The sequence below is a fragment of the Lolium perenne genome, chromosome 3 (genome assembly GCF_019359855.2).
Source record: "Lolium perenne isolate Kyuss_39 chromosome 3, Kyuss_2.0, whole genome shotgun sequence".
In the NCBI taxonomy this organism is placed as follows: Eukaryota; Viridiplantae; Streptophyta; class Magnoliopsida; order Poales; family Poaceae; genus Lolium; species Lolium perenne.
In genome coordinates this window covers 192,891,811-192,919,612 of record NC_067246.2, presented here as the reverse complement: position 1 = coordinate 192,919,612, position 27,802 = coordinate 192,891,811, and the positions used below count along the sequence as shown (strand labels likewise).

Here is a 27,802-nt window from a genome sequence, read left to right as displayed (position 1 = left end):
AGCGATGCTGATAATTAACATGAGGGAAGCCTCCTTGTTCGCAGCAGGAGGTAGTTGGCTATGCTGGCCGCAGAGGTGTTAGCCATGCAAATGATGAAGTGGTGCAGTGGTGCTCTGTGGTTGTCGATGAGAGAAGTTATACGACACATGGTGTTTTCCCTGTTCTTGTGGCGTGGAGGAGTTCCGGTCGAAAGCCTAGCCAACGGTGGCCCCCTGTTGGAGAAGTTTGGCGTGGAGCTTTATCTACACTCTTGGGAGGGTTTGGGCTCTCCTGGAAAAAATCTCTAGCTCCGGTTCCCAAGCGGACAATGGAGGCAGCTACGTTGCTCCCTTTTTGGAGGCATCGTCTTGAAAAGCTCTCATTTCGCAGCTGGTGTATGTTTCTTTTGTTGTGAGGACGGTGGATGTGAGGCAAGCGGCCCTGAGTGGATGATGTTGCGCATCAAGGAATTTTGAGTATGACAAAATGTCTCCAAATAAAAAAGTACACTCCAGATTGGACTCCCCCCAGCGAGGGATTTTGAGGTGAGGGTTGTCGGGTTTGATTTGGACCGGATTTAATTCTGAAGCAAACTTTACAATGGGAGAGTTAGGAAATAATGAGTAACACGGTTTCGTGAATAGGGGCTGTGAACGGCGGATGTTTTTTCTTCTTTTGAACACGTCCAGTCGTCTCATTACAGCATGACTTAGGCGAGTAAGTATAAGAGTAATTCCGTATATATATACTCCACGTCCCTTGGTTAGAGAAGTGCTTTGACTAGTGGCTAGGACAAAAAGTAATGCCACACCAACAGTCCTCGATCCTCATAGTTGGTCCGATCATTGCAAAGCCTATGGGGTCCAACTCCCCTTTCAAGCCTTTAAGAGTCTCTCTCTCCTTGAGTTTTATTCAAGTAAGAACGAATCCCACTGGGACAGGGGGAGAGAAATTAAATTTGGTCCACTAGTCTATGGTGAAGTAGATAATCTCTCCTGTTCCCTCCACCATGGTGTGCTTCTCTTATCTTGGCTAGTTGAGGTAGTGTTGCTTTGTGCAGTTCTGACGCTCAGGGGACGCTAATCATTAGTTAAGTGAACACCCTGTCAAATTTTAGGTCAAGGAACGCTTCATGTTTGAGACAGAAAATTTGCAAAGTGAAGCTCTACCAAATATCTAAAAGGCACTTTATTTTCAAGACCACTGCTGCCTGCTGGCACATGGCTTACCACACCAGGGCGCAGAACATTACAGTATACCAAATGTAACAGAAACTACAAGAATATTCCTACTCCAAGAGGGAGATTAATGTAACGTTTCATTAATCGAATTTATATACAAACAAAAATCAAACTTGTACATCAACAGACTAATGCCTAGAAGTATTTTTTTTCTATAGCTGGCACACAAATATTCCTCTTTTGGTTATTATTGTGCTCCTGACGCTCCTCTTCCCACGAGTCTTGAGATCTATGCTTGCGTCCATAGCAATCCAATATAAAGCACAAAGTCAGGAATGCTACTCTCAATCACCAAGCATCTAGTCAATGCTAGATTAACACAAGCTTGCCAGATTTCTTACTACATCGGTACTGCATAGAGAAACAATCCTTACTATCTCTGGAAAGTTTCTCACCTTTTGCATGATCCAAATCAGGGAAGCACCAAACAATTGTAGACAGTAGTCATTCCTCCCACGCTCCAAGAAACTTGTCGACCAACTCCACTGTCTTCGTAGACTCTGGCAGCTGCATGGTCTCCTCTAGAGCCCACGCCTCCTCGATCCTTGAGTCCTGCAGCATCGCATCCCGCACCGCCTCCTGCAGCTTCTGTGAGGGCCGAACCCCATCCAAGGCCATCTCCCGGAGGGTAACAAGCACACTCTTGGTGTCCTCGATCCTGCAGAACCCCGCGACAGCAATATCGTAGGTGGCGTCGTCTGGTCGGCATGAGGAGTCAGGACGGCAAAGCCAGCGGAGAACGGAGGCAGCGTCACGGGCACGGCGCATCGATAGGAGGTTGACAAGGAGCGGGGTGGCAAGGGGCAGAGCCGAGGGACGGACTGGGTGGTGGCGGAGGGTGGTGAGGAGGGCAAAGGCCGGGGTGAGTGTGGGCAGGGAGGCGAGGTGCTCAGCGAGTGGGGAGAATAGAAGGCGTTCTGGGGAGCCGGGCAGGAGGAGCACCGCAGAGAGGAGGCGGCCAGCGGCAGGGACATGGCCCTCGGAGAGGAGACGCGGGATGAGCGACGAGATGGTGTCGAGCTCAAACAGGGAGATGGGTTCAGGAGGGGCTTTAAAGGGTGCTTCCCCTGTGCAGAGGCCACGAAGGGCACGGTGGAGGACGGCTGCGCCGCCATGCTGCGACACGAAACGGAGAGGTGAGCAAGGAAGAACCTTTCGGGCTTGCAGGAGTTGGGCCGGGAGAGAGCCCTTGGACAGTGGGAAATGGCTTCCCTTCTCATTCGAGTGTTGCCGGATCAATGATTGATGCCTCCCATTGAGCAGGGGGGCAGATACATCCTCAGTGTTGAACTCATGCCCACCAATTGTTCTGTCCAGTTTAATCACATCAGCTGGTCCATCCATGCCATCCACCGCTATCATCGCAACAGGCTCGATGCAGTCCTATATGGCATTTGTGATGTGTGGCACAATCTTTAGGTAAATTTTGGTTAATGGTATAAACATACATACACTAGTTACCGAGACAGACAAACAACAAAGATAAATGTGCATGCGATGATCCTCACCTGCACAGTCTTTCCCAAGTATTCCCCTTTCCTCTCCTTGTCAATTAAAGACTGCCATCAACACAAGCAAAAGGTAAAATAAGAAAAGTCAGAACAACTTGTTATGCAGGAACATCAAGTCAGCAACTGTATATTTACAATGTCACACACATTTGACAACCTATTTCTCTTGTATATCCCTGTGGTTAAAGCATACTAAAAATTCCCTTGCATTCTTAATCTACTAGACAATCTAGTACCACACAACTAAAAATCTTTTTCCTTCCTATCAAATGCAAGTATGTCAACGTAAGCATCAACAGAAACATCTCAAGGCTGTTGTGAATGCAAGCATGCCAAATAAATGATGTTGGACATTTCTGTGTCAGTTTGAAACTTGAAAGTGAGAACTTAAATTTTAAAAGGTGAAAATAATTAGCTTACCTGAAAGATCTTTCCGCTGTTGTTTCGGGTGAGTTCAATATCAAGAAACCTCTCACAATTCCCAACATCTAAGTCGACCTGCAAGATAAACAGCCAACACTTAATGAGGTGAGCAAACATTTTAGGCTTTATAGAATTTGATTTGGCCCTGTGTCGGTACCTGACCGCCACTGTCATCTAACACAAACGATTCACCATGTTTGAACGGGGACGTGGTCCCAGCACTGGCGTTAAGGTAAGGATCTGCATATTCAGATAACACAAAGAGAAGATGTGAACCTCATGAAGCCAAACCAAGCAACTGAGCATTCGAGCAAGCATTTTTCCTACAAGGCAAAAGGTACAATCAAGCCCACAGTGCCGCAATGGCACAGGAATCAACAAGGCTACAAGCTTACAACAATGAATCAGGTCAATGATTACAATGGATATTAGAGGATGTTTTGTTCAGATATTTGGTAACTTATCCATGCATCACAAATCTTGATCCCATATTATTGGCCACACGGATAAATGCTAGCCAGTCTTTTGGAACACTGGGCCAGTAGGCCACAATTATTCAGACCTCAAACCTTTACTCCTCGAGCAGCAAAAAATACCCGAAATCGCCACCCCATAGTAGATGGCAGTAGCACCCCAAAATGGTCCTACACTAAGTAGTGTAAGCAGGGGAAGGATTTCCCTTTTGAGAGTCTTAAAACCTCTCTTCTACCAGGTCAGTAACGAAGCAATCTTCTCAAATGAAAAACAGTGTAAATAAAATCTGCTTCTCACGGCAAACCAAGCCAAGCACCACATCACACGGCGGCGGCGAGCACGTACCGATCTTGATGGACGTAATGCCGAGGCCGCACGCCTTCAGGATGACGCCAACGCTGCTGGCCCTGACGCCCTTGCCGAGCCCGCTCACCAGGCCGACGGTGGCCGGCACGTACTTCATCTTGCGGGGAATCTCGGGCCAACCCGCCACCGCCGCCGCCCGAATCCTGCTGCACCCCAAGCCGTGCTGGCGCACTCGTTCTAGGATTTGGTCCCTCTGAGCGCTCGCATGCGGGCGGAGGAAGATTGGACGAGGGGCGCACGGCGGTCTGGGAGCGGCCGGACAAGGAATTGGGGGGGGGGGGGGGGGGGCGGAGCAATGGAGTACTGTTTTTTTTTTAGGTGTTCTTCTTCTTTTCTGTTTATTTACCTGAGTTTGGACTCTTTTTCTTTCTTGGAGACACCGAGCTGTGCGGTGGGCGCACCACGCCGCACACCCCCAGTGGGCGTTTTGGGCCGGCCCACGGTACTCACTACTTTTTTTTCCTTTTTATATTTCTGCCTTTTATGCGTATCTGTTTACATTTTTTTTAAAGTTAAAATAATTTCAAAGCCGAAGTTTCAAATTTTGAAAACATTATTTTCAAAAATGTAATATTTTATATGAACAATTTTTGCATTTGAACATTTTTAAAATATGAACAATTTTCAAATTGAACAATTTTTATATTTTGAATAATTTTTGAATTTCAAAAATTTCATACTTGAACAATTTTTTAGTTTGAACAATTTTTATATTTGAATGATATTTTTACATCTGAACATTTTTCAAAAACATGACTTTTAAAATTTGATTTTTAAAAATGTTTTTAAAAAATATGTACAAATTTTAAGATGAACTTTTTTACGTAATTTTTAAAAAATTTAAAATTTTAAAATAAACGTTTTTTAAATTTGAAAAAAATTAAATTGAATTTTTTTAGGTTTGAACATTTTTTGAATTTGAACATTTTCTAATTCGAACATTTCCCAAATTTGAACATTTTTTAAATTTCAACATTTTTAATGTATTTATATTTTTCGAATCTGAAAATTAAAAGAAACAAAAAAGAAACAAAAAAGAACAAAAACAGAAAACAGAAAACAGAAACAGAAAAGGAGAAAAAAAATGAAAAAAGAGAAAGCTCGCACCTAACTGGGTCAGCCCGTGCCGCGCGCGGGGTGTGCGACGCACCGACCTGATCGGTGTATAGGGTTTGCCTCTCAATCTCCTCCCACTATTCCTGCTCATCCTTTTGTCTGGGCCTAACAGAGCCCGATGCAGTAAACCCAGGCTTGTCTGGCATAGTCATCGGTCTAAAATTTAGGCCCAGGTCCAGCCTATTGAAGGAAAAAAGCCAGCAGGGCCTCGAGCCATGGGCTGGATCTCTTTTCTATTTCGCATATTTGTGAGCCTAAGCTTAGTCCCCATGTATTGTTGGGCTGAACCAAGCCCGGGATTTTAGTTCCGGATTGGCTTCCCATGCGCAGATATGTTTTCTATAGTGAAGTAATATTTATCTTTACAAGATGTTAAAGTATTAAACCTGATATTTGATTCCTCATTTGAATTGTTGTATTTTTCCTCTTCTTTTCTATTTACTACCACTCTTGCACTAAAAATTGTTGGCAACCGTACTAGTGGCAAAACATAAATTAGAGGGTGCATTTGTCCGCGCAGGCTAGCCAAAGCCAAGTTTTTTTCATATGCAAGCAAACAAGCACGGCCATGGCTCACATAGAGGAGTTCACACTACTAGGAAATGCCTTACCGCCGGCGTCCCAAAATGCCTTACCGCCGGCGTTTACGCATTCGCCGGCGATCACCTCGCCGGTGGAAATGTCTTATCGCCGGCGTTTTCCAAATCGCCGGTGGTAACTGCCGCTATCCCCGGCGCTTTCCCCGAATCGCCGGCGGTAATGACTTAGCACAGGCGGTTTGCGACCCGCTGGGGGTAATCTGTGCAGCGGGCGATTTCAATTTCGCCAGTGGGTACAAAGCTTTAGGGGCGCCGGTGGTATTGTTTACAGATTAAAAAATAAAACTCGAAATATACACCGTAATACACACGTAATACACAAGTATACCGTAATACACAATACACAAGATACCGTAATACACAGTAATACACAGAATACACAGCTATATAGAAAGTCCCAAATGTTCATAACATGCATGCATTAATAACACAAGTTTAGATACTAGATAGTTGACCATATGGTTCAAACTCGAAGTAGCACATGTTACGTAAATACATATAAGTCCAAAGATCGATGACCTAGCTAAACAACAATGACATAATAAACTAGAGAGACGGTGGCGGCAAGCATCATCACGATGAAAGGGGTCCTCCACATCTCCCTCCTCTCGTCCCGCTCGAAAGTTGGCGTATCGAGTTTCCGCCTCCTCCAAAGTGGTGTACCCCTTGTAGTCGTTGCCGCCGAAACGGTGGACCTGCCTCCTACAGCCTTCTTCCCACTCGTAGACTCCAGAACCCTGCCGTGATAGACGACATAGTACGTCATCTATGCAAACACGTAAAAAAGAAATGAAAGTTGTTAGTACATTAGTAGAGAGAGATATAACATAGAGTAGTGCAAAGAAAAAGCATGGTAATTTTATGACTAACATTTGCAAAGGACAAAAGTGTTTGAGTCAAGTCGGCTTCGGCGGGAAGGGACGGATGCCCTCGAGCGTGTTGAATGTTCTGTCGTCACATCCATCTTCTAATCGGCCTTCTATCTCGGCCTTAGAAAGTGCGGGACCATAGTGGAACAAGCCACCATTACCGCAGACATCCCTCCGCAGTATTGTGCAAATGGTCCGCCGGATGGCACGGAACTCGCTCTCACGTTTTCATCGGTGGTGTCCGCCATGTTCACGAACATCCGCCGAAGACCGGATGGCAACAAGAGATCGTTCTGAGACCTTACAATCGACCTCATCTGTAGGATGGCAAACCAGGCCTCCATCCCATTGTCATGCGCCGATTGCTTGAGGCAGGGGAACTTGGTTATGTGGTTGCACACATAGCAACCTTTCACTTTCTTCTCATGCTTGATTTTGTCGATGCCAACCTCGGCTATGAAGCCGCTGAGGGCTTTATCAAGTGTAGACTTAAGGTCGGTGAAGTCCTTGTCCGGATCAAGCCCGGAGTCGAGGTAACAGACATGTGAATGATACGGGTGAAAGAGGAGGAGGGTGCAGTACTTGAATCTGCGCAAAATGGAAATAAACCATCATACTCGATCAACTATGAAGGAAATTCATGAAAGAATGTAATAGAGGGTACTCTAGTAACCAAATACTTACTCGCGGAAATATGGTATGGCAAAGCATTTCTTATCCTTGTTTAACACCAAGAAATCCTTGATGTACTTCGCCGTAAACGCTTGTTCGTTCTGGACGACAGTTGGAGTCATGTAGAAGGGGTCCATGATAGCGATGTCCGCTGTGTTCTCCATGGCGATATCGTGCGCCATGCTGAGCGATAGGAGGCGGACCAAGTTTCGGTCGAGCTGTTGCATGTTCAAGATCCTGAAGATGTCTTCATATCGAATGAACATCAAGTCCGCAGGGTATGTGGTGACAAAGCCAAAGCCATTGGGCACCTTGGCCGTCAAAACCGGGTACGAGGGATTTCTATCTCGAAGAAGTAGGTCCTCCTTCATTAGAACAGCATCATGCAAGCTCCTCATATCGGGCGTCACCTGCTGGACAATGTGTGCCGGCAGCATAGGCTGGCCTAGGTGATGCATCTTCCTCCACGGGGTCGGCAACTTGTCATTAACCACTTTCTTGCTTGCGGCAACATCTCCGGACTTCTTCCGCTTCCCCGGCCTTCTTCTTACTGCAACTGGGAGTGGCGTTTTGTTTCATACCCTCCGTGGTCGCACCAAGGAGTGTCCTCGGGGTAAGCCCAACTCGGGGTGGAGCGGTGAAGGCGGTAGGGTCTTCCTGCTCGGGAGTTTCTTGTGAAAGGAACAACTTCTTCTTTAGCGTACGATCGGCGGGTGGCTTGTAAGGAGAAACCCCGTCGCCCTCCATCTCAGCGATGAACGTATCGATTGGAGCTTGATCGATGTCCAACGCGTTGTCGTGCTGACTCTCGGGCTGACTGTTGGGCTGGCTATCGGGCCCAAAAGGACCACCAGCCGGTGGAGGACTCGGGGCAGCCGTCGCATCCTGAGGAGTGACCATGCCATAGCTTGCCTCCGAACCTGAGGCGGCGGTGTTCAGCCGAATTAGGGCTTTCGGCCATAGAAGGATGTGATTCTTGAGGTCCCCGAGAGTGAGCGGGGTTTCCGTTTCCGGGGGTTGATAAGGAGGATGGAGGTCTTGGCATCCCGGTAACGACCGGTTCACGCGAACCCGGCTCACGCTATCATCCATCCTGACGCAGTGGAAAATCCGCTGTGTTGGCAGGATGACACTGCCGCTCGCTACAGCCTTCAACTTGTTGTCCACATTCAGTAGCAAAGTGCAAGGAGTCGCGTTCTCCTGTGAAAACATGTGTAGGTCAGAGAGGCGCGACGACAAAGTAACTAATTTGTAGAGCTTGAGAGACTAAATTAATTACCGTGAGGGCGTCGAGCTCGGCTCGCGTTGAAGGACCGAGGCCAGGCGTGCAGGTGACCGAGGGGCTAATACCGTGGCCCCCTGTGTCCGGCGAATCCTCTCTAGCGCCGACATTGCCGGCGGGTGGAGTCACCAAGTTGGGTGTGCATTGAGCGTGTCTAGTTGGAGACCGGTTGTCCGAGTTGCTGGCGCCTAGGCTGATAACCGGCATCAGTCCCTTTTGGCCGCCGGCGAAGTAATTCTTGATCGACAACACAAGATCAGGGATGATTTCATTGACCCTGGTGGCCACCGCGTCATCGACCTTGCTAGCAACCTCGGCACTGACGCGTTGCTGAACCTCGGCACTGACTCGTTGCTGAACCTCGGCATCGACGCGTTGCTCCATGGTTGTTTCCAAGTCGGCCACCTTTTTCAGAAGAGCCTCGTGCTCCCGGTCCTTCTGCGCCTGCCGCGACTCCTTAGTGCTTGCGGGCACGTCCAAGCCATAGTCGGCAAGCTTGTGACCTCCTCCGGCGCCGGGGACACGGTGGGGCTTGTCCAAAAGCGGTCGCGCCTTCACGGTATTCAGACCCCTGATAAAAGGCGTGTCCCACGGGACTTTGCCCGTCGACGTCTGGGACGAGGAGCCAGCTGATTCGGCGGCTGCTTGTTCCGTCAACTGCCAGAAGTAACATGAACAATTTTAGAATGTAATGGACTTGGTGAGCAGTATCAAATTAATAAGCTGGTAAATTGCTTACCACTGCTTTCTCTAGTGCCATCACCTTCGCGTCGGCGACCAACTCAACTCCCACCACCACATCAGGTTTCGTGACACGTTTCCCACCCAATTCTCGATGGTATCGGGACCTGAGATATGCCCTGAAGAGTGGGTCTTTGTACTTGGCAAAAGGGGGCTCGAGGCCAGCATTTATGTAGGCCTGGTCCTCCTTGTCCCATACTGGCTGCTTGCCTTCGAAGCCACGGCAACCGAGATTGTGGTGACCGATCTCGAGCTCCTCGTTTTCCAAGAATTTATTATACTGCTCCAGCGTCATCCGCGGGAAGTGGCGCTGGATCTCTTCCCAAGTCTCATTGTCACCAAGCATCCCCCTCAGCATGGTTTTATAACCGCTGAGGTTCTTGGAGAACTTAGAGAGGGCTCGTCTGTTCACGATGTTATCCTTGGGATCCTCGTTCCTGTATTCCACAGGGAACTCATACCGTGCGTGCAGCCGCGCAAGGAGTTGGGCCTGCAGATGCTGCTTCTTCTTGGTTCGGAGTTTTGTCTCGTTGACGTCGACGACGTCCCGAAGGATTGCTCCCGCCTGGAGGCCGCACCCTTCGCCACGTGCTTGGGCTCGCAGGAAGACCGGTCTTGGCGTCCACCGCGGTGATTATGTCGCGAGTGGTGCCGACCCCGTTTGGGCGCCGCCGTCTGCTTTCCTCTTGCCCTCGGTAGTAGTATCCGAGCTACCCCCGGCAACGCCACTGTCGGTGGTCTCGTCGGCAGCGGCCCTCTCATCCTCACCATCATTGTCCATCTCATCATCCCCCTCCTCCGAGGACCCGTCATCGCTGCCTGGAAGTTCCTCCAGCTGATCCGAGACCATGAGCCTGTAGTGTTCATCCAACTTCCGCTGAGAAGACCCGTCAACGTCTTCGTTGGGGTCTGCAGAAGACGACATTGCTAGCTACGTGCTTCTGCCATGTATTTGGAACTACTATTAGTCAAAGAAAGAAAACAGGTAGTGTTTTAGGAACATGCTAACAAAGGTAGATGTGACAGCATTAGGCAGCATACACATGCAGATGAAGCAAGATCTTATTAAACTATACCAACAAAAAATTCGGCATGACCTTTGCTAAAAAATGGTCATGCCGGAGTGCGTAAATTCACTTAACGGAAGTTAATCGACATTCCGGCGAAACATTGGCACTCAATGTACCGCAGACACATTTCACACAACTTTTCCTTCCGTACATATGCTCGTGTCTAGCAAATATGTACTTTATCTCAGGCAATTCACACCAAACACCACACCGCCCTCCTTCCAGACATATGCTCGTGTCTAGCAAATAAGCCACTGCACTCAAGGAAATGCCAACTCAGGTGCTAAACAATTCAGAACAAATGTTTGAATGCAATGCAATACTGTTTCAGGAAGCAAGTCATGTAGCTGCAATTGGGGGTAAAATGTTCACTTCATGTATTCAGAACAAATACATGTATGAAAATTCTGTGGACAAAATAGTGCATGCACCAGGAGATCAATACTCTTCAAAAATTCAGAACAAACATAGGGGGTTGTTTAAACTAAACGCCGCACTGTCAGATCAAGCAGTAAGTGTTGTGTAACTCGCTAATGCAGTATGCTTGGCATTAACTGGGTAACACAAAAAGTACTAACTAAAGGCCAATTGTACTTGCATACACAAGATGGCATGTGAGGCTGCAGATATGCATCACTGGAAACTCATGAAATAAGAGACAACTCAAATGAATTATGCTTCAGAAGTAACATAGATAACCACTCTGCTGAACAATGCAGAACAAATGTATGAATGCAGTGCTGTCTCAAGAAAGCAGAGAATATGCGGGGATTGTTTTGACCAAACAGAACACCGTAAGATATTTTGAAAAGTAATCTCTTAGTAAATAACAAGATACATAGGCAATTATTGGTCGAAACATAGTGCTACATGGGCAAATGCACCCATGTTACTATCCTGATTGCGCACTCTCAACAAATTCTCATATTAATCTGGTAGAAAAGGACAGCAACTAAATTCTAGTCACATTGTTTTAGACACAGTTGTGTGCCGAGATAGAATTTTGTTCCAAGAGAAGTTCTTAAACTTTCGCAGCTAAATACTTCAACCTTGGTCACTTAATTTTTAAATAAGTAATTAAATGTACTTCATCATTTCAAAGCTCAATGTGCAGGTCTATACCGATACTTCATCTAAAAAAAGGGTATTCAGGTGTTGGATCATAGGTTTCATATCTCGAATCAAAAAAGGTAAATGGAACCCTATAAATCAACATTTACGAGTATATATCTTGGCACATTAAAGCTAATACGTACAAAGACAAGTAGACATGGTCGATCGATCATTAACCATGAAGAACTTCATGAACTATTAGCAAGATTCAGAATGGAAGAGACTAAGAAAAGGAGCTCATATACAGGGCTCAGATGTTTTGTGCAAAAAAAAAGAAGATTTGAATGTGTTGCGCAAGGGGATCCAGACCTGTACATGATCTACCTGGGGAACAGGGCATATATTCAACCTACCATCATATCAAATCATGTTCAGGAAATCGTACTATGCTCTGGGGCAATATACAACCTGCCATCAGATCACTTCTTTTATTATCATTATGTACTAAATGGGACAAAAGAATATCACAACCACTTCATTTTCATTAAGTACACAATATTGTGAAAGAGCTGCACATTGACAGAAAGGAAGAATAATGCTTCGAGTGCTTAGGTTTCCAAAACAGGGAAAAGTTATGTCACCATGTTTTCTCAATCTACAGGTTTGAACACTGGGTGCAAGTAATTATCATTTACCATCCAATGAAGTAATAACAAATAGGAGGATCATCTAGAATTTACGGCAAGGAGGTTCCGAAATGGGGATTCACTTAACTCAAGCAAGCCTGTACTACCACGGAATCACGACAAATGGGCGGCGGCGGTAGGAAGTGTTCGGGGAGAAGGGGGGTTAGGGGGAGGGGGAGGGAGCGGAGACGAACCTGAGGATCGACGGCGGATCGACTGCGGGGCCTCGCTGACCTCGGCGAGGAAGCTCTTGAGGAGCAGGTCGTCGTCGGCCTCCGACGAGCCCTGGGGATCGACGGCGGATCGACTGCGGCAGGGGGCAGGGGGCAGCAACGGCGGCAGGGGCAGCGACGGCGGCAGGGGCAACGACGGCGGCGGTGGGGGATTTGGGGGAGGCAGTCGCAGCCGCGGGGGAGGGAGGAGGAGGGGGCGGCGCGATTGAGGGCTCCGTCGGCGGGGGAAGTGAGCGGCGCGATTTGGGATTTGGCCAGATTTGGCCGAATGGCTAAGTCATGAAGGAGTTATCCCCGACGATTTGCGCGAAACGCCGGCGGTAAGGTTTCGGTCAATGACAGGTGGGACCCATGGGCTTACCGCGGGCGGAAATGATGTATTCGCCGGGGGTAATGACATCTAGTATTTCTTTTAACAAACCCTGTCATTTAACAAACCTGACTACTACCAGAGTGGTTTCGTTCCTTCCCCCACCCAAGACATCTCAGCTCGAATCCCCACAGGTGCGAATAAACCACCCTTTTTTATATTAACGGCGGCAGGGGATTTGGAGGAGGCACCCTTTTTTCTTTTCTTAAGACCTTTTTTTATTGTTTCTAGTTATTTAGATAAATTGTAAAGTCCTTTGGCAACATCCGATAAAATAAACCAATGAAGGATAAATTGCGAGACATAAATTGATGATTTTAATTCTTGAATGAATTCAAAGTACTTTCGGCGAGATCCGATAAAAAACCAAGACATAAATTTAGGATACACTTGAGAAGGACAAATGGTTGTTCGAGAGATAATTATTATAAATACACAAATGACTTCAAAGTCCCTTCCGCTTGGTCCTTGTGACCCCACCGGTATCGTCGCGACTCCTTGTGTACGGAGGAACACTTGACCTAGGTAGCGTCGTCCTTCTTCTTCTTAGTGTGTAGGTTCTATCGTCTTCATCGGGTTCTTCCATCATTGGATCTCCGACGAGGCCTGATACGTCTCCGACGTATCGATAATTTCTTATGTTCCATGCCACATTATTGATGATATCTACATGTTTTATGCACACTTTATGTCATATTCGTGCATTTTCTGGAACTAACCTATTAACAAGATGCCGAAGTGCCGCTTGTCGCTGTTTTTGGTTTCAGAAATCCTAGTAACGAAATATTCTCGGAATCGGACGAAATCAACGCCCAGGTTCCTATTTTGCCCGGAAGCATCCAGAACACACGAGAACCGCCAGAGAGGGGGCACAGGCCCACCAAACCCTAGGCCGGCGCGGCCAAGGGGGGCCCGCGCCCCCCTATAGTGTCGTCGCCCCTTCGACCTTCTGACGCCGCCTCTTGGCCTATATAAAGCCCCTGGACCTAAAACCTCGATACCGAGAGCCACGATACGGAAAACCTTCCAGAGACGCCGCCGCCGCCAATCCCATCTCGGGGGATTCAGAGATCGCTCCCGCACCCCCGCCGGAGAGGGGAATCATCTCCCGGAGGACTCTACGCCGCCATGGTCGCCTCCGGAGTGATGTGTGAGTAGTCTACCCCTGGACTATGGGTCCATAGCAGTAGCTAGATGGTTGTCTTCTCCGCATTGTGCTTCATTGTCGGATCTTGTGAGCTGCCTAACATGATCAAGATCATCTATCTGTAATTCTATATGTTGCGTTTGTTGGGATCCGATGAATAGAGAATACTTGTTATGTTGATTATCAAAGTTATGTCTATGTGTTGTTTATGATCTTGCATGCTCTCCGTTATTAGTAGATGCTCTGGCCAAGTTGATGCTAGTAACTCCAAGAGGGAGTATTTATGCTCGATAGTGGGTTCATGTCTCCGTGAATGCTGTGGAGTGAGAGAAACCTCTAAGATTATGGATGTGCTGTTGCCACTAGGGATAAAACATTGGTGCTATGTTCGAGGATGTAGTCACTGATTACATTACGCGCAATACTTAATGCAATTGTCTGTTGTTAGCAACTTAATACTGGAGGGGGTTCGGATGATAACCTGAAGGTGGACTTTTTAGGCATAGATGCATGCTGGATAGCGGTCTATGTACTTTGTCGTAATGCCCAATTAAATCTCACAATACTCATCATAATATGTATGTGCATGGTCATGCCCTCTCTATTTGTCAATTACCCAACTGTAATTTGTTCACCCAACATGCTGTTTATCTTATGGGAGAGACACCTCTAGTGAACTGTGGACCCCGGTCCAATTCTCTTTACTGAAATACAATCTATCGCACATACTGTTTCTAAGTTTTTCGCAAACAATCATCTTCCACACTATACATCTAATCCTTTGTTACAGCAAGCCGGTGAGATTGACAACCTCGCTGTTTCGTTGGGGCAAAGTACTTGGTTTGTGTTGTGCAGGTTCCACGTTGGCGCCGGAATCCCTGGTGTTGCGCCGCACTACATCTCGCCGCCATCAACCTTCAACGTGCTTCTTGGCTCCTACTGGTTCGATAAACCTTTGTTTCATACTGAGGGAAAACTTGCTGCTGTACGCATCACACCTTCCTCTTGGGGTTCCCAACGGACGCATGTTGTACGCGTATCAAGCTCTTTTTCTGGCGCCGTTACCGGGGAGATCAAGACACGCTGCAAGGGGAGTCTCCACATCCCAATCTCTTTACTTTGTTTTTGTCTTGCTTAGTTTTATTTACTAGTTTGTTTGCTGCACTAAATCAAAATACAAACAAAATTAGTTGCTAGTTCTATTTTATTTGCTATCTTGTTTGCTATATCAAAAACACAAAAAAATTAGTTACTTGCATTTACTTTATCTAGTTTGCTTTATTTACTACTGCTAAAATGGGTACTCCTGAAAATACTAAGTTGTGTGACTTCACAACCACAAATAATAATGATTTCTTATGCACACCTATTGCTCCACCTGCTACTACAGCAGAATTCTTTGAAATTAAACCTGCTTTACTAAATCTTGTTATGCGAGAGCAATTTTCTGGTGTTAGTTCTGATGATGCTGCTGCCCATCTCAATAATTTTGTTGAACTATGTGAAATGCAAAAATATAAAGATGTAGATGGTGACATTATAAAATTAAAATTGTTCCCTTTCTCATTAAGAGGAAGAGCTAAAGATTGGTTGCTATCTCTGCCTAAGAATAGTATTGATTCATGGACTAAATGCAAGGATGCTTTTATTGGTAGATATTATCCCCTTGCTAAAATTATATCTTTGAGGAGTAGCATAATGAATTTTAAACAATTGGATACTGAGCATGTTGCACAAGCATGGGAAAGAATGAAATCTTTGGTTAAAAATTGCCCAACCCATGGATTGACTACTTGGATGATCATCCAAACCTTTTATGCAGGACTGAATTTTTCTTTGCGGAACCTATTGGATTCAGCTGCTGGAGGTACCTTTATGTCCATCACTCTTGGTGAAGCAACAAAGCTTCTTGATAATATGATGATCAATTACTCTGAATGACACACGGAAAGAGCTCCACAAGGTAAGAAGGTAAATTCTGTCGAAGAAACCTCTTCCTTGAGTGATAAGATTGATGCTATTATGTCTATGCTTGTGAATGATAGGACAAATATTGATCCTAATAATGTTCCGTTAGCTTCATTGGTTGCACAAGAAGAACATGTTGATGCCAACTTCATTAAAAATAATAATTTCAACAACAATGCTTACCGGAACAATTCTAGTAACAACTATTGGCCATATCCTTATAATAATGGCAACGGCTATGGTAATCCTTATGGGAATTCTTACAACAATAATAGGAACACACCCCCTGGACTTGAAGCCATGCTTAAAGAATTTATTAGTACGCAAACTGCTTTTAACAAATCTGTTGAAGAAAAGCTTGGGAAAATTGATATACTTGCTTCTAAAGTCGATAGTCTTGCTGCTGATGTTGATCTCTTGAAATCGAAAGTTATGCCTAATGAAAATCTTCATAATAAAATTACTACTACAGCAAATGCCATCCAAGTTAGAATTAATGAGAATATAAGATTGATGGCTGAATTGCGTGCTAGGTGGGAAAGAGAAGAAAATGAAAAAGAAGATAATATAGCTAAAGTTTGGACTATAACCACCACTAGTAATGCTAATGCTACACAAGTTGCTGCACCTCCTACTAATAATAATAAAAGAATTGGTGTTAGCAATGTTTCCACTTCTAATGCAAAGCGCAAGAGACTGCCTGAAACTGCTAAAACTGCTGAAACTGCCTGTGATAAAACTGCTGAAATTTTTTCCAACATTGGGGATGATGATCCCATTGCTTTAGATTTTAATGGTTTGAATTTTGATGATTGCCACATCTCTGAAGTTATAAAGTTCTTGCAAAAACTTGCTAAAAGTCCCAATGCTAGTGCTATAAATTTGGCTTTCACGCAACATATTACAAATGCTCTCATAAAAGCTAGAGAAGAGAAATTAGAGCGCGAAGCTTCTATTCCTAGAAAGCTAGAGGATGGTTGGGAGCCCATCATTAAGATGAAGGTTAAAGATTTTGATTGTAATGCTTTATGTGATCTTGGTGCAAGTATTTCTGTTATGCCTAAGAAAATTTATAATATGCTTGACTTGCCACCGCTGAAAAATTGTTATTTGGATGTTAATCTTGCTGATCATTCTACAAAGAAACCTTTGGGGAAAGTTGATAATGTTCGCATTACCGTTAACAATAACCTTGTCCCCGTTGATTTTGTTGTCTTGGATATTGAATGCAATGTATCTTGTCCCATTATATTGGGAAGACCTTTTCTTCGAACTGTTGGTGCTATCATTGATATGAAGGAAGGTAATATTAAATATCAATTTCCTCTCAAGAAAGGTATGGAACACTTCCCTAGAAAGAGAATGAAGTTACCTTTTGATTCTATTATTAGAACAAATTATGATGTTGACACTTCGTCTCTTGATAATACTTGATACACACTTTCTGCGCCTAGCTGAAAGGCGTTAAAGAAAAGCGCTTATGGGAGACAACCCATATTTTTACTACAGTACTTTGTTTTTATTTTGTGTCTTGGAATTTGTTTACTACTGTAGCAACCTCTCCTTATCTTAGTTTAGTGTTTTATTGTGCCAAGTAAAGTCGTTGATAGTAAAGTTCATACTAGATTTGGATTACTGCGCAGAAACAGATTTCTTTGCTGTCACGAATCTGGGCAAAATTCTCTGTAGGTAACTCAGAAAATTATGCCAATTTACGTGAGTGATCCTCAGATATGTACGCAACTTTCATTCAATTTGAGCATTTTCATTTGAGCAAGTCTGTTGCCTCGATAAAATTCGTCAATATGAACTGTTCTGTTTTTGACAGATTCTGCCTTTTATTTCGCATTGCCAGTTTTGTTATGTTCGATGGATATTTCGATTCCATTGACTATCAGTAGCTTTGTGCAATGTCCAGAAGTGTTAAGAATGATTATGTCACCTCTGAACATGTATATTTTGATTGTGCACTAACCCTCTAATGAGTTGTTCTAAGTTTGGTGTGGAGGAAGTTTTCAAGGATCAAGAGAGGGAGATGATACAACATGATCAAGGAGAGTGAAAGCTCTAAGCTTGGGGATGCCCCGGTGGTTCACCCCTGCATATATCAAGAAGACTCAAGCGTCTAAGCTTGGGGATGCCCAAGGCATCCCCTTCTTCATCGACAACATTATCAGGTTCCTCCCCTGAAACTATATTTTTATTCCATCACAACTTATGTGCTTTGCTTGGAGCGTCGGTTTGTTTTTGTTTTTGTTTTGTTTGAATAAAATGGATCCTAGCATTCTTTGTGTGGGAGAGAGACACGCTCCGCTGTAGCATATGGACAAGTATGTCCTTAGGCTCTACTCATAATATTCATGGCAAAGTTTCTTCTTCGTTAAATTGTTGTATGGTTGGAAACGGGAAATATTGCATGTGGTAATATATAATAAAATACTTGTAGGACATTTGAGCTTTGATAACTTGATTCTTTGCAAATGTTTTGAGATATTTAGATGGTAAGGCTTGCTGGATAAATGAGTTAAAATTAGTAGTGGATTGTTGTCTTTAAGCTTGTGCCGTACTACAAACTCTATTTAAATAGTTGAAGGCGTAGTTGGACTTGATAGCTTTCCATGTCTGAGAGTCCATCGTAATAACTAAGTTGTGCTGAAGGTCGAGGGAGCTAGCGGGGTACTTGTGCCACCGTGAACGGCCCTCCTTGGAGTAAATTTTAATCATGCTCTTAATGATGAACCTGCTAGTTGTGTGCAATACGCTTGTGAGTTCTTTTTGACTAATGTTAAGCTATGGTTTTTGGCACTTCCACCATCCAAATTTGCTAGCCTCTTCGGTACTGTGCATTGCCTTTTGCTCACATTGAGAATTGTGCATACTTCGCCGGTACATCCAAACCCGTGGGAGAACTTTCTCTTGTTCTCCTACACATAAGCCCATACATCTCCTCAAAACAGCCACCATACCTACCTACCACAGCATTTCCATAGCTGTTCCGAGATATATTGCCATGCAACATCCATTTTTACATTACATGCCATGTTGTCATTTATTATTTATATATTGCTTTGCATGATCATATACAGCTGATGTGTGGTTTACCCATGTTACGCTAGATCGTTGCACATCCTGCTACACTGGCAGAGGCATACAGTTTCATACATCATGTTTCATTCATTATGAGTTATTTGTACCAAAAAGTGTGTTGTCATATTAGGATGTTGCCCCTAAAAATGAAAAGAGCCATGGAGGCCATCAAAAAGAAAAAAAAGGAGAAGAAAGAAAAAAAATGAAAAGAAAGAAAAAAGGGGGAAAAGAAAAAGAAAAAAAAAGAGAATAAAGAAAAAGGGGGCAGCATTACTATCTTTTATCCACACTTGTGCTCATGTTTTAGCACCCGCATTATTCATAGTCATCATTTGTGCTCATGTTTAGCACCTACATTCATATGAGAGAGTTTTCATGTTTTACTAGTATAACTATGTGGGGAATTTACACTATAGAACTTGGGTTGTATATTTCAATGATGAGCCTCCTCAAAAGTGCTCTAGGTCTTCGTGAGCAACCAAGTTGGATGCACCTCCACTAGTTCCATTGGAGAGCTTTCATACACATATAGCTCTATGTGCATCCGTTGCATGGCAATCACTACTCCTTGCATAGCTTCGATCATAAGGCTTCCTCTTGTCTAATGGTCATTTACAGCTTTGCAAGCCTTTCTTCCATTTGGCCTTCCAAACCCCCATTAACGTTCTTTATGCCATAACATCCTGGTGCTAATACCAAATGCTTGCGCTCACCGGTTGAGTAGACTTCGAAACAGTTGATTCATGACGTTCATGTTTATGTTTACTGGACTGAATCCTTCTTATGTTGTGAAAATTTACTTGATGCTTGGAATGAAGGATAGAACTTCTATACTGAATACTTAATACATCTTTAATGAACTTTGTACGGTTGCATGTCTTTAAAGCAATAGTTCATGAAAACTTCTAGCTTGTCTAACTCTTGCATTATCATCTCTTATGTCAATATAGATACTTGCTTTGAATGATTTGATCTCAGCTCATATGCTTTACAAATAGTATGATCAAGGGTATGATGGCATGTCACTCCAGAAATTATCTTTGTTTATCGTTTACCTGCTCGAGACGAGCAGGAACTAAGCTTGGGGATGCTGATACGTCTCCGACGTATCGATAATTTCTTATGTTCCATGCCACATTATTGATGATATCTACATGTTTTATGCACACTTTATGTCACATTCGTGCATTTTCTGGAACTAACCTATTAACAAGATGCCGAAGTGCCGCTTCTTTTTCTGCTTTTTGGTTTCAGAAATCCTAGTAACGAAATATTCTCGGAATCGGACGAAATCAACGCCCAGGTTCCTATTTTGCCCGGAAGCATCCAGAACACACGAGAACCGCCAGAGAGGGGGCACAGGCCCACCAAACCCTAGGCCGGCGCGGCCAAGGGGGGCCCGCGCCCCCCTATAGTGTCGTCGCCCCTTCGACCTTCTGACGCCGCCTCTTGGCCTATATAAAGCCCCTGGACCTAAAACCTCGATACCGAGAGCCACGATACGGAAAACCTTCCAGAGACGCCGCCGCCGCCAATCCCATCTCGGGGGATTCAGGAGATCGCCTCCGGCACCCTGCCGGAGAGGGGAATCATCTCCCGGAGGACTCTACGCCGCCATGGTCGCCTCCGGAGTGATGTGTGAGTAGTCTACCCCTGGACTATGGGTCCATAGCAGTAGCTAGATGGTTGTCTTCTCCCCATTGTGCTTCATTGTCGGATCTTGTGAGCTGCCTAACATGATCAAGATCATCTATCTGTAATTCTATATGTTGCGTTTGTTGGGATCCGATGAATAGAGAATACTTGTTATGTTGATTATCAAAGTTATGTCTATGTGTTGTTTATGATCTTGCATGCTCTCCGTTATTAGTAGATGCTCTGGCCAAGTTGATGCTAGTAACTCCAAGAGGGAGTATTTATGCTCGATAGTGGGTTCATGTCTCCGTGAATCTGGGGGAGTGAGAGAAACCTCTAAGATTATGGATGTGTCTTTGTTGCCACGAGGGATAAAACAGTGGTGCTAGGTTCGAGGAGGTAGTCACTGATTACCGTCCACGCAATACTTAATGCAATTGTCTGTTGTTAGCAACTTAATACCGGAGGGGGTTCGGATGATAACCTGAAGGTGGACTTTTTAGGCATAGATGCATGCTGGATAGCGGTCTATGTACTTTGTCGTAATGCCCAATTAAATCTCACAATACTCATCATAATATGTATGTGCATGGTCATGCCCTCTCTATTTGTCAATTGCCCAACTGTAATTTGTTCACCCAACATGCTGTTTATCTTATGGGAGAGACACCTCTAGTGAACTGTGGACCCCGGTCCAATTCTCTTTATCGAAATACACCCATCGCAATAATGTACTACTGTTTTCTGCAAACAATCATCTTCCACACTATACATCTAATCCTTTGTTACAGCAAGCCGGTGAGATTGACAACCTCGCTGTTTCGTTGGGGCAAAGTACTTGGTTTGTGTTGTGCAGGTTCCACGTTGGCGCCGGAATCCCTGGTGTTGCGCCGCACTACATCTCGCCGCCATCAACCTTCAACGTGCTTCTTGGCTCCTACTGGTTCGATAAACCTTGGTTTCATACTGAGGGAAAACTTGCCGCTGTACGCATCACACCTTCCTCTTGGGGTTCCCAACGGACGCGTGCTGTACGCGTATCAAGGCCGTCGAAGTCTTGCTCGTCGGCAACTCCATCCATTCCGACGAGGGCCCTTTTTCCTCTCCTTACGACAACACGGCTGGGCCTTGACGGGTCAGTTATGAAGAAGCATTACTCGACGTGCTTAGCAAATACCCAAGGCTCATTTTGCGCGGTGGGGTTCTTGGTCTTGGATTTGGGGGGCAGTCGCATGGTGGTGACATACGCATCTTCTTTTGTGACGTCCGTAGCCCATCTGACACGAAACATCGGTAGCTTCTCCCCGACGTAGTCGAGCTCCCAGATTTCCTCGATCCTTCCGTAGTACCTTTTCTTCTCTTCACCCGTGTACGATTCCATCGTCACACCCGAGTTCTGATAGTCGCTTCTGTTGTCTCTCTCCTCTGTGGAGAATGTGTAACCATTGATGTCGTATTTCTGATAAGTCATGAGGTTGGGGGCGGGCCCACAAGACAAGGCTAATATCATTTTGTCTACGCCGCTTGCCATTGGTGGGGGATTGGCATCAATCTGGTCTTTGAACCAGCTCGCGAAAGAGGAGTTGTGCGCTCTAAATACCTCTTCTTCCGTCATCGGCTTGTCAGCCCTGCTCTAGATCATGTTTATGTGCTGATCCACCCAAGGCTCTACCTCGTTCATGTGTTGTAGTGCTACTAAGTGGGCCCTGTTAAAGTCTGTTCTCCTATCATCTTGATCCGCGTCGAGTTCCCTCCCCGCGCCGTTGTGGCCTACTCCCTCGAATCTGCCGAGGTGCTTGTTGGCGGGCAATCCAACCGGATGTGGGTCGTCCTCGTTTAAATAATTCTTGCAGAAAGAGATGCACTCCTCGGTGAGAAAGCCCTGGACGATGCTTCCATCCGGATGTGCCCTGTTACGAACGTATCCTTTGATGAAACCGTTCATTCTTTCTAACGCCATCATTTTGTGAAGGAACGCGGGCCCAAGATCCTCGATATCGTCCACTATATGCACCAGGAGATGGACCATGATGTCAAAGAATGCGGGCGGGAAGTACATCTCCATCTCGCATAGGATGGTGACGATCTCTTTCTGCAGCCTCCCGAGTTTCTTGACGGTTATCGACTTTCGAGTGATGATGTCGAAGACGTTACTCAGGTCAGTCAGCGTCGCACGAACGTGCGGTTCCATTATTGATGCGGGCTAAGCCCGAGGGTGTGCCCAATCTTCACGGTTTGACCCGGGTGAGTGTGATTGCGGAGGGGGATTCACGGGGAAGTGGATGAACGCGAAGAACACGATACAAACACACGCACACACACAAATCGGTTATCCTCGTTGGCCCGAACCACCAACCGATAGAATCGCGAGAGAAAGACCAAAGGTAGAATCTCTTGCAAAAGATCGACAAATCCAAATAGAATTCCAAAGAGTAAAAGACCAACTAAGAATAGAGTTGCAAAGCAAGAGATTCTCAATTGATAGAATTACTAGAATAGAAAAGATCCGGATAAGGAGGGATACAATAGATGGATCATCTAAGGTGGGGGTTTCCCAAATCCACTAAGGGATAATAGAGGCATAAGCCAATTCATCTAAACATCATCCCTCCCTCATGAAGGTGGGGGTAGGTGTCTATTTATAGGCAAGGGGATGAAGGGGTAAGTTACAAGCCAAAGGGGGCTGAGATCTGGCTGAGGTTCGATGGGGCGGAAGTTCCGGCCGTCGGGGGCGGAAGTTCCGGTCCTGGGCGGAAGTTCCGGCCATTAGGGGCGGAAGTTCCGGCCACAACTCTGCTGTGCGAGCATCTTCAGTCTTGGCAGCATCTGGGCGGAAGTTCCGGCGATGTTGGGCGGAAGTTCCGGCCTGGAGCGTCCAGCGCTTCTTCCTCCTTCTCTTCCATGCTTCCGTGACATCGGCCTTGCGTCCTCGGGTCTCCATGGCATCCTCTCTTCTCCCCGTACTTGTCGTCGAGTTCCTATCATCAAGATATGACGGGGTATGAAGTAGTATATCATCCCAAATAGGCGATTCGAGGCACGCGTAAAGGAGAAGATTCACCTTAGCGTGCCGTCTTGGCGATGAAGCACATGATGCGGTGAAGACCGAAGGTCGCCCCGTATCATCTCCCCCCACTTGAAAAAGAGTCGTCCTCGACGATAAATCTTCATGAATGTATAGAGGAGGTAGATGACACAACCGCTTGAATGTCGCTTCGCTTGTCAAGCGCCCTATCAATAGCACAAGAAAAGCCAAACAACACTCAAAGCATAGCCAATGTTCCACGGGTTTAGCAATAGAGCGCAAGTAGAAGGAGGTCACCTTAGCAAGATGTCGGTGTGCTCTCATGGAGAGATCTTGGGTCGTCGAAGTATGTGGGCGGAACCACTCATTGACGCTCATCCACAAGTCACGTGTACCTTCACTCATTGACCACTCTGATACCATATGATGCGGGCTAAGCCCGAGGGTGTGCCCAATCTTCACGGTTTGACCCGGGTGAGTGTGATTGCGGAGGGGGATTCGCGGGGAAGTGGATGAACGCGAAGAACACGATACAAACACACGCACACACACAAATCGGTTATCCTCGTTGGCCCGAACCACCAACCGATAGAATCGCGAGAGAAAGACCAAAGGTAGAATCTCTTGCAAAAGATCGACAAATCCAAATAGAATTCCAAAGAGTAAAAGACCAACTAAGAATAGAGTTGCAAAGCAAGAGATTCTCAATTGATAGAATTACTAGAATGGAAAAGATCCGGATAAGGAGGGATACAATAGATGGATCATCTAAGGTGGGGGTTTCCCAAATCCACTAAGGGATAATAGAGGCATAAGCCAATTCATCTAAACATCATCCCTCCCTCATGAAGGTGGGGGTAGGTGTCTATTTATAGGCAAGGGGATGAAGGGGTAAGTTACAAGCCAAAGGGGGCTGAGATCTGGCTGAGGTTCGATGGGGCGGAAGTTCCGGCCGTCCGGGGCGGAAGTTCCGGTCCTGGGCGGAAGTTCCGGCCATTAGGGGCGGAAGTTCCGGCCACAGCTCTGCTGTGCGAGCATCTTCAGTCTTGGCAGCATCTGGGCGGAAGTTCCGGCGATGTTGGGCGGAAGTTTCGGCCTGGAGCGTCCAGCGCTTCTTCCTCCTTCTCTTCCATGCTTCCGTGACATCGGCCTTGCGTCCTCGGGTCTCCATGGCATCCTCTCTTCTCCCCGTACTTGTCGTCGAGTTCCTATCATCAAGATATGACGGGGTATGAAGTAGTATATCGTCCCAAATAGGCGATTCGAGGCAAAGCGTAAAGGAGAAGATTCACCTTAGCGTGCCGTCTTGGCGATGAAGCACATGATGCGGTGAAGACCGAAGGTCGCCCCGTATCAATTATCCCTCGGATAGCAACCGGAAGTATCTGCGTCATCATGACATGACAGTCATGAGACTTCATCCCGCTGAAGATTTTTTTCGTCGGGTCCAGCCATCTGCGTATCAGCCCCGCGTAGCCTAGGGGAAATTTGACTTCTAGTAGGCACTTGAAGAATTGTTCGAGCTCATCGGGATTTAGAGTGAAGCAGGAGGGGCGAGGAGTTTCGCGCTGCTTGGCCACCCTTTTGCGTTTGCGACCATCTGTTTCCTCCTCCTCGGTTTCCTGGTCAACCTGGGCGAAATGAATCTCTTTTCTGATATCAAGGGCCATCAGGTCGTGTCTTGCTTTCGACCCGTCTTTGGTCCTCTCCGGCATGTTGAGCACAGTGCCAAGCAAGCTCTCGCACACGTTCTTTGTGATATGCATGACATCAAGGCTATGAGGCGTACCGAGGATCTTCCAGTACGGCAAGTCCAAAAACACGGACCTCCTTTTCCATACCCCCAAGAGCGGCCCGGGTTCCTTTTTCTTTCTCTTGTCTCCTTTCTTCCACTTCTGCATCTTTATCTTACCCGCCGGAGGGCAGTCTTTCCAGTTTTTCAACAGAGTATCTATCTCTTCGCCGCTTCTCCTAGGTGGAGGTCCCTCGACCTCATCCTTCCCATTGAACAGGTCTCCACGCTTCCTCCACGAGTCATTCTTGGAAAGCCACATTCGATGCCTCATGTAGACGGTTTTTGAAGACCCGGGATCCTTACCCAGCTGTAAAAACGGCGTCTTTTCCATGCACCTCACACATGCCTTGTGTCCGTGGCACACCTGGCACGCGATATATCCGTATCCAAGATAGTCCTGCACCGTCGTCAACAATGCGGCTTTCATACGGAAAGTTTCTTGTCCGTAGGCGTCCCAAGTTTCTATCCCTTCCTCCCACAGAGTGACTAGCTCCTCCTTCAATAGCTCCAGACATACAAAGCTGATATCGCTCCTCGGCTGCGTCGGCCCTTGGATTAGCATACTCATGTGTATGTACTTCTTCTTCGTGCATAGCCATGGAGGGAGGTTGTACATCCATACAAACACGGGCCAGGTGTGTGCTTGCTGCTTTGGTTCCCAAACGGATTGAGTCCGTCGGTGCTCGCACCCAACCCGATGTTCCTTGGTTCTTTCCCGAATTCTTCGTAATACTCATCGTCTAATGTTTTCCACCGGCTTGCATCCGAAGGGTGTGTTAGCACCGGGTTTTCAACCCGTTCCACATCACGCATCACCGCCTCCTTTCTTTCCGCGTGCCGCCGCATGAGCTTTGCTTCCTTGGGGTCCACGAAGTACCGTCGCAGACGGGCGTGAGCGGGAAGTACCACACAACTTTTCGAGGAGATTTTCTTGTCCCTCTCTTGTATCAAGATTCACCACATCAGGCATGTATCGAGATTGGCATGCTCGTTCCGATATATTACGCAGCTCACCGATGCATGCGTGGTATTTCGGTGCGGTAAATCGAGAGGGCACACGATTTTCTTGGCCTCCTGTAGGCTACCGGCACACGTGTTATCTTTAGGAAAGTGGATCTTCAAGTATCCGAAGAGTTCGTCCACGCTTGTGTCCGTCCATTTGTGCTTTGCCTTCATCTCCATAATATCGAGAGCGTATCTCGTACGGCTCTCCTCCGTCCCACGAGCTGCATCGTACAACGGAGTTCTCGAGTCTACCTCGAGTTGATCCAGCTTAGCCTTCCGTCTACCAGCGATTTTGGGGTCGGTCGATGTGTTGCCGAGAAGAAGTTCCCGAACATGACGGTCTCCGCACGGCCGCGGTTAGCGGGGTATTTCTACTCATGTCCTCGTCGGCCGCATGTTCTTCCCGACCTTCTTGATCACCATCAACGTGTGCGCCATCCTCTTCAACCTCCTCTCCATTGTCGTGTGGGGCATCCTCTCCATCACCTTCGTTATCATCATCTCCACCATCATCATCTCCATCATCATCACCATCGATATCATCATCTCCATCATCACTCATCCACTGAGTATGCCCCTCCATGAAACTATACCTGAGCAGGTGTTGATTCACTATGCCTGAGAAGGGGTCAAACAACGATCCTAGCTTGCATCTTCGACAAGGACACATTATATCCTTTCGCTTATTTCGATACATGTCGGCCGTCGCGCGTTCCACGTATCTATCCACGACGCTTTCCCTCATCGCGATGACCATCGCCGCCTACAAGACAAGATAATTGATTACACCGCCGTCTCGATTTTCACGGAAAAAATTCGGCATGACCTTTGCTAAATATTGTCATGCTGGAGTTCCAAAATTCGCCGGAACGGAAGTTAATCAACATTCCGGCAAAACATTGGCAACTCAATGTTCCTGCACGCGTAAACAAATGCAAAACAATGCATTTACATATATGGACCACCTTTTGCCACCACTAGTACTAGTGATATAACCGCGAATTTTCACCAACATATGAACATTCCACTCATTTAGTTATGTACCTATTAGTTGTCGCGATGTCCAAAAGCACCCGAGAGACGCCACACGTCGACTTTAATGCTTGAGAGATCTAGAGATCTAAGAAATGGAGAGATCTAGCTAGATCTAGTGGAAAAGGTGGTGGGAGGAGATAGATCTAGATCTAGATTATGCAAATCATGCTAGAGGGGCTAGGTAGTGCATGATTTGCTCAAATACATCATATTTTATTGGTTCAAATAGCTAAAATGGGTGGGGGAATGAGCTAACTAGTGCTTGGGTTGATTTGCCATCACATATGAGTGTGTGTGGGTGGTGGTAGGTGGCTGGTCGTCCTAAATGGACATGCCCAGGTTACCGCCGGCGCCTACAACACAAAATGCCAGCGGTAGGGCACGTTACCGCCGGCGCCTACAACATAAAACGCCGGCGG

At 46.1% G+C, this 27,802-nt stretch overlaps 1 protein-coding gene across 2 annotated transcripts; it reads right to left on the bottom strand.

Annotated features, from left to right (window-relative positions):
• Positions 1-1,280: 1,280 nt before the first annotated feature.
• On the bottom strand, positions 1,281-4,272 carry LOC127342955 (uncharacterized). 2 transcript variants are annotated; one of them, XM_051369019.2, is made up of 6 exons: positions 3,975-4,272; positions 3,313-3,395; positions 3,153-3,230; positions 2,730-2,780; positions 1,617-2,604; positions 1,281-1,450 (listed from the first exon to the last, which is right to left on the bottom strand). In XM_051369019.2, exons 1-5 carry the CDS (start codon positions 4,090-4,092, stop codon positions 1,666-1,668), a joined length of 1,269 nt encoding a protein of 422 aa, XP_051224979.1. In that variant the 5' UTR covers positions 4,093-4,272; the 3' UTR covers positions 1,281-1,450; positions 1,617-1,665. The 2 variants fall into 2 exon arrangements, with proteins under 2 accessions (XP_051224979.1, XP_051224978.1); XM_051369018.2 differs by having other exon boundaries at positions 1,281-2,604.
• Between the last annotated feature and the right edge of the window lie 23,530 nt (positions 4,273-27,802).